The sequence below is a fragment of the Pezoporus flaviventris genome, unplaced genomic scaffold (assembly GCF_033815535.1).
Source record: "Pezoporus flaviventris isolate CSIRO_AGI_PZ_B2104156 unplaced genomic scaffold, CSIRO_AGI_Pfla_v1 ptg000054l, whole genome shotgun sequence".
Taxonomy (NCBI): Eukaryota; Metazoa; Chordata; class Aves; order Psittaciformes; family Psittacidae; genus Pezoporus; species Pezoporus flaviventris.
The window spans coordinates 4,677,628-4,685,586 of NW_026892602.1; the positions used below are offsets into that span (position 1 = coordinate 4,677,628).

Genomic DNA, 7,959 nt, shown 5'->3' on the forward strand with positions numbered 1-7,959 from the left:
TTTTTGAAAACATATAGAAAGTGTTTGGCCTTTTTTAGCTCTTTCAGCCACAAAAGGTATGTGACATCTGTGACTTTCTGGTGTTGAACAAGTGCATGAATTAGTTTTTTGTCCAAGAAAGAACTGGATGTATCATACAGAGACAGATGAAGAGGTTATACAATGGTTCAGTGAATCAGTGATCTTTTCTGATAGAAAACAAAAGAAGAAAAAGTCTCCCTGGGTACCTGTGTCTTTATTTCTTGTAAACAGTAGCAATGTCTCTTTTGTTAAAAATAAAATTAATTTATTTTCCAAACACAGGCCGCTGCTGAATCTGCTGAGGCCCAGACAATTCGTTCTGTTCAGCAAACACTGGCATCCACAAATCTGTCTTCCTCCCTTATTCTGAATACTTCTCTTTCTCAACATGCAACAGTGTCATCCTCTCCGCAAACTCTTCAACAGCCCCTTCCAAGAGCAATTGCTCCAAAACCTTTAACCATGAGACTGCCGATGAATCAGATTGTAGCTTCTGTTACAATTGCACCAAACATGCCAACAAACATTGCTGCCCCGTTGATAAGCTCTATGGGAACAAATATGGTGGCAATGCCGTCTCCATCTCAAGTCAGTCCATCAATGCAAAGCCAGCAGCAGCAGATACAGCAGCTCCAGCAGCAACAGATGCAGCAGATGCAACAGCAGCAGCTACATCAGCATCAAATGCATCAGCAAATACAACAGCAAATGCAACAGCAGCATTTTCAGCATCACATGCAACAGCATTTGCAACAGCATCAGCATCTTCAGCATATTAATCAACAGCAAATGCAACAGCAACTGCAGCACATGCAGCTTCAGCAAATGCAGCAGCAGCAAATGCAGCATATGCAACATCAGTCACAGCCTTCTCCTCAGCAGCACTCTCCAGTAGCTTCTCAGATCACTTCTCCCATCCCTGCCATTGGGAGCCCTCAGCCAGCACCTCAGCAGCACCAGTCGCAAATACAATCTCAGACACAGACTCAAGTGTTATCACAGGTCAGTATTTTCTGAAAAGAAATGATCCTGTAACATGGCTTTTTAGTGGTGAAGGGGATAAGAATAAACCATATTTAGCTAAAAACTGTAAATTGTTGATGGTAGTTATGCAGGGATGCATAACAGATCAAATGATGCTCTGAAGTGTCTATTAGATAGGCAATAAAGAACTACAATGTAGCTGTGTATCATCTTTTAGCTGACTATAAATCATTTTGTTAAAAAAAAAAAGCAGCTGTGCTCTTTTTCGTGTGATGCCTTTTTAATTTATTTAAGCTTTACCTGCAATATGTGAATCAAATGGCCTAATAAATACCTGAACCTTATGACTGCAAAATGGCCTTGCAGAGTTTTAAGATACAATCTTTCTTTCTCTAAAAGTGAGTAGTGCACTTCAAGGCAGTATGAACTCATGAAGCCCTTAAAGCACAGTTGTAACTACCTGTAAAATGATTGGTTTTCATACAATCATACTTGTGTAACATGAATTAGTTGATGGCATTTTTGTCATGGAAAAAAAAAGAGTAAATCACAGATTTTTGCCAAAGCTCTTAAGTTTTTTCTCTCCTACATGTCTTCAGAATGCAAGTAGCTGAACTTAAATGTTCGAAACAACCTTTCACTTCATTTCTACAAATAAATCTATCATAGTCTGTAAGAAAATATATATTGACATTAACACTCTTACGTTAATTCCAGTTACAGAACAAATGTGAATATTATATTCTGTGTTGAAGTGATAAGTTTCAGATGGAATACACTGTATTTTTAAAAGGGGAATGCACTTAAATAAAACTGTTATTACAGAAAGCTGAGATGAAAGCAAGAGTTTTTAATACGCTGTAAAAGCAGTGGAATATTTAAATGAAACTCCACCGAATGATCAATGTAAATATTTTCTTTAAAAGTTGTAAGTTTTCATATCATGTGTTGTAAAGTTTTCATAAATGAGGCTTTAATGTAAACACTGGTAACATGAATTATTAATTGCTACATTGCTTATTGTGTTTTTATGCTGTTTTATACTTTTTTATGAGTTATGATAGCAGCAATTAAGTTGTTTGTATTTTGCTTATCTAAAATAAATGCTTTTATCTTGCTATAGAATAAAGACATTTCAGTAAAACCAATGAGCCATGAGTCTTTGATGGAAAACTTGGAAACGTTGCCTTATGCAAACACTTCCTAGGAAAATTTAGTTCATGTTTTGGATTTTTTTTATGCACATACTGCGTAAGCAGGTACTGATGGGATCCAAGAGTGTGATCAGCTCTTGTACCTGCTGAAGAGTTGTGTATGTCTCTCAGAGAAGGCAGGTGGTAGAGTTACAAAGCATTCATGGTACCCTGTGTTGCATTTATCTGCAGGAGCACCATAGAGAACCTGTCTCTCAGCAGTGGTGTTTGGAGACAAGCACAAATTGTGGCTTTCTTTGTATCTTTCCATTTCAGATGTAAGCACAACTCCTGCCATGGGCTTCCCCTCTATAAGCCCCCAACTCAGAGTTTCGCTGATCCTTTTATCATAAAAGTAGGACATGGTAGAGGAGAGATGGAGAGGGTGGGTATTGCATATGAAGGGTTTGGAAACATTCACACCCTATGTGGTGTCAGGTTATTAGTGCTGTTTCACTCTGGAAAAATAGGATACATTCTTTATTTTCTTCTTTCCCTTCCTTGGCTGCAGTAACTGTGCAGCAAATGCAGTCTGACCACTATCCCCAGTTGTCTGGCATGATTAATTACAGCATCTGTCCTGTCAGAAGCTATAATGAAGAGGTCTTGATAAAAATTGCAAATTACTACTGGCAACAATCTTAAACTGCTTATGATAAAATGAAAATTAAAAACAGCAAGTGTCAAACCTGAGCAGAATCCTAATCCTGTTTGAGGAGATGTCTATGACTACTGTGCTCGGACTACAGCAAAAAAATAATGGAATACAGATCCCCAGAAAGTTGCAGCCAGACCTGAGGGAAAAGGTACTACACTGTGTGAGTTTATTAATAACAAACTCAGCTTTCAATATTTCATCATCCTCAGATACTCAGTTTATTATGTATAAATATTGAACAGCAAAAGAGTCTAATTATAAATTTATAGATTTCTTGGAGCAGAAAAAAATAATGTATAAATTGAAGCTTTTCATAATAGGTGTGTGTTGACAGCTACCCCTGCTCCTTATAGCCTTAGTATGATATCTACTAATGTCTGGGAGAGAGGATATTTATTCTAGGTACGAGGAAGTCTGCCTGCATCATATATGGCTGATTGGTAGAGATTTTTGTGTGTGTCAGTTTTAACCAATGTTACATAACAAAGGGAACCATTTTATAGTTGTTTTGAAACCTTTAGACAAACGTCTTCAGAAATAGTTGCTAAACTGTATGTGACAGTAATTGTGTATTAGTTCTATAATTGTCGTTTTGAAGACCTAAGAAGTATCGTTGGAAAAAGGTCACTAATGATAAGAGTTAATTACAGCTGAAGTGCCTGTTTTCAACTATTTGCAGTGAGAAGCAGGTGTTATTACACTCATTAAATGGTTTCATAAATCCTGGGTTTTATCACATTTGATTAAGAGCTGCTGAACTACTGTGTTCAATTCCAGGAAAAAAATAGTTTTAATTACTGCAGAAAAAAAAACAAACCAAAATTAATCATCAAGCAGGACCATACATTTTAAATATCAAAATTTGAATCTTGAAAAACTGGAGCATCTCCCTGCTTACTACAAAATTATATTTTACATTACCCACAATAGCATATTGCAGAACATCTTGTGTTTCAAACTGTGCAAGTTGGTGTTCATATTCCCCAAGTCTAAGTGAGTAACTTTGCTATCATGTCATAAATAAAACTGTTAATTTAAATAGTTTAATATGCAATTTATGCAGGAAAAATGAAGTATCCACATGATTTCAGTGTTATGCATGGTTTAAATAATGTTTTCCTTCATATCATTTACAAGCATTTAACTGCTCCCTTCTTTTCCCAAGGTTTCAGATGCTTCATCACCCTGGTTAACCACATTCTACTTTCACATTAACCCAGGTTGACACATGATGAAAGAACATAAGGAGGTTTAATTTTTAGCTGACACAGGGTCATTAGTTTCTAACTTGCAGAACAAAGCCTTTAAATACCTCTGTGCAACATACTCTTAATTTTATGTTATCACCTGACCATTGTAATTTGCAGGACAGATGGGTTAAAAATCTCAAGTTTAACCAGAAGTTTTGCACTGACTCTTTTCAATGGGGATTGACTATTTGAATGGTTCCTTTTCCATTTCTCACTTCATGGAGTATTTTGCAGCAGTGGACTTCATTCTAACCTTTCCCTCCCCCCTTTGTTTGGCTTTTGTTTTGCAACAGCTGTTATTATCGTTTTTGGTCAGCTGTGATTGCTGGAGGCAAAATAGGACCAGATGGTGTTTTGCTATGCATGAATGGCGAGTTAGAGGAGTTTAGATTGAATAGGCCAAGTTTGAATGGTGTCTATGCACCACCTGCCCTCTTCAGCAGCAGCATACACATCATAGGAGCATGATCTGTCTCAGACCTACTAGAATTGGATGGGAACAGAGAGAGCCTCCTTGGATTTTCTCCATATTTATTGATCTTCCATGCACTAACAGCATAATGCAGTACACAGTCAATTTGAGTTAATTGGATATGACACAGCATGTACATGTAATCTATCACTGTAGCTTCCCAGTACACGTTAGGTTTTGCTGCCACAAGAACATGCAGTATTAGCCTGCATTAACAGGCTAAGTGGATGGAAGTAAAACAGGACCATTGTAGGGCTTGGTTTAGCAAAATACGCTGTAGTTTTAAAATAATACCCTTGAAACTGCCAGAGATGCAGTTAAATAGGAACATTTTGGATTTGATAGACTGGACTGAGTATTTGGGTGCAGAACTAAATGTACCTCATTCCTATACTTTTTTTGAGAGGTTTACCAATGAAATTTAACTGAAGAGTTAACTAAAGTTTGGGAGGCAGCATCAGTAGCGATCAGTAGTGAAGGACTGGTGCCATTCAGAAAGGGGGGTGTTTTTACATGGAGGAATCTGTAGCAGAAGGGATATTATATCAAACAAATTCTGATTAATAGCCCCTAAAATTAAAATTAGGCATACAAATTGTGTTTAGAGTAGCAAAGGGCAGCTTTGATGTCCTCAAACTGGTCATAGGGGTAGAATTTAGTATTACAGGTAGTTAAGATCTGTTGTATCCTCCGTTAAGGTTGATTGAGAGACAGTGCAATACGTAATACCTGCATGTTGAGGAATAAAAAGCATGTGTTACAAATAGTGAATATAATGTATAACAGTCACATACATTACTTGAATTGTTACAGCAATTGGATGTTAAAGCCTACTTATGTATGTAACTGGGGGTTGCTATCATGCTCTGCCTAGGTTGGCAGGAGCTGCTCACTTGGTGTCTTTGTCTGTGGTGTCAGGTATCTGACTGAGTTACTTTATTATGAAAATTGCATTCAACTGAAAAAATGCTAAATATTTTCAACTGCCTGTGGGAAAAGCTACGTTTGTGTTAAAGGATTTGGTTCTTAAAGTCACCAAGAAGTTGATGCTTCTCAGGTGCATCTGAGGGAGACAATTTTCAATTATAATACTAAAATATTTCAGAAGAGAATGCATTGCTTTGAATGAACTGTTCTGGTGCTTGAGTAGGCTACATTGGAGATTATAATGTTTACCTTAGTTAAAAAGCAGAAGTGGTATTTTAAATAGTGAGGCTTTTGTCCAAGTTCTTGAAGCATTAACATCTTCAGCCCATATACAAAACAAACAAAATTCATTTTAATCTTCTAGGTTGATGCTGTGTAGTTACATGGGCATTTTCTACATATATAATTTATTTTTTTTCCCTTCTGAGAATATATTTATTAATACAGACACCTTTGGTCTGCTATTTTCTCCAAACTGGTGTTGCTACATTACCTTAACTCTGCTACTCTAATTGAAACAGAAAGACTTCGATCCAGCAAATCACTTAAAATGAGTGGATAATTCATGTATATAAGTAGTAATTTCATTAAAGTGACTACTCACATGCTCTGTTACACAGTTGCTCAAGTGCTTTCGTAGATCAGGGGTCTAATTGTAAAATGTTGTATTTCTTTTCCAAACAGTTCTAAGTGGTGATAATAAGAATAATTAGAACCTAAAAGCAACATAGACTACCTTATATTTTCTGCATTCTCTTTTGTTAGATTCTGTTCTAAACAAGTCGCAGGTCTGTTTTTCATGTAGAGGTGTCTAAGCTTTGTGCTGGTTCGGTGACTGTTGATCATCATAAATGTGTAAAGAATTTACATATTTGACTGGTGATTTGTGTACTCAGTTACTCAGATGGGTTGTGCATAGCTCTGAAAAACTGTACCTGAATCAGCAGTCACAGCTCTTGGCTGAGCAGATGCCTTGACCACAGAGAAGTAAATGCAGGCAAACAAAGCACCATTCTGCCTATGGAGATATTTGTGCAACATGAAGGATATAATTACTGCAGGCTGTTATGTTTTTAATGCTATATCCTATAGTGCTCTGATAACAATCATATCCATTGTATTAGCATAACATATAAATAATAAATCCCATATGTTATGCTGGTGGTTGTAGGTGCTTAATTTTGTAATTGTTTTTGGAGTTTGTTATTCATGAGAATTGACCATACAGCATGGATATTTAAAAAAATAATAAGTAGCTGTACCATTGCTTAATTTCTTTCCTCTTCCTAATTTTGGAAGTGCTGAATATTCAGTGTCTGAAAATCAGAGCTCACTTTCAAAAATTCTGCTCTATCATCTGTTGGTCAGGGGTTTCTCACTGCTGCATGGATGTACGTGTGTATATGTAGGTGTAAACTGATAGTATTGAGCAATGTTGCAGTGAGTATGTGTTCCAACCTCATATAGCAGCCTCTCTGTGTGCTCTGCACTGTGGAGTCATCCGGATCATATTCCCCATTCCTCTCAGCTTCTCATTTTTCTTATCGTCCCTATCCACATTTCTCTCTACCTGGCTAAACACAACAGCAGCCAGGGCTTACTTGCCCCATGCCAGGTCTTGCACCCTGCTTCTACCTGCTCATCACCTGTGGAAAGCTCCTTGTGAATAGCTTCTCCTCTTGCAGACTCCCTTCTTGTTCCTACTATTCCTAGATTGCAAGGCAATGAATAGATAGTCCACATACATAATAGGTATTTGTTTAAATAAAAAGATGTCCAGATGCATGTGCTTAATTTTATGTGGAAAATCTCTAAAATGTATGTAAATATAAGGTGTGCATTAGGGGATTTTGGGGGGTAATATTTTAGATGCTTTGCAGCATGGGGTTTGGTTACTGCTCAGCATACTGTGGATAATTATCATCCTTGAATAAACAGACTCTCTCCCTTAAAATACTGTGGCAGATAAATCTGTGTTTTGGTCATTTACAGCAGATAGCATATTACAGCAGATCTTGAGCTCTTGGTGGAATACACGTAAATCCAAGTGTCAGTTTAGAGATACTTGTGTTTCTGTACAGCCTTTCTTGTTTTCTTCCACTTTCCTTTTTTTTTTTTTTTCCTTTTTTTATCCCAATGCAAATTAAATCCTTATACTTCATTTCAGAAGATGGCCAGAACTTGCTGGCAAGCTTGGACAAATAAAGCATCTTTGAACAAAAATAATAATAAAAACATAATATTCTCACTTTCACTTCTGTTGAAGTCAGCTGAAGCTGCACATGGCTTTAAACCCAAGGCTAAGTTTGTTCTGATTTCTTTCAGTTTTCAAAGCTGCAGCTCAGCAACAATGGATTGATACCTGACTGTGCACCTCTGCCAGTTCAGCTGCACAGGAGGCAGATGCCCATTGGGAATGTGCACCAGGCCCGGTGCCCACAGCATGGCTCAGGG

General features: G+C 37.2%; 1 protein-coding gene across 2 annotated transcripts in view; it reads left to right on the forward strand.

Annotated features, from left to right (window-relative positions):
• TOX3 (TOX high mobility group box family member 3) overlaps positions 1–2,473 on the forward strand; it is a 77,337-nt gene extending 74,864 nt beyond the window's left edge. Inside the window, exon 6 of one of the 2 annotated variants that reach the window (XM_061469051.1) lies at positions 304–2,473. In XM_061469051.1, coding sequence (XP_061325035.1) covers positions 304–1,038 — 735 coding nt within the window. In that variant the 3' untranslated portion in view covers positions 1,039–2,473. The remainder of the gene's footprint in view (positions 1–303) is intronic. The other variant, XM_061469050.1, reaches the window with a different exon arrangement.
• The last annotated feature ends 5,486 nt before the right edge of the window (positions 2,474–7,959 follow it).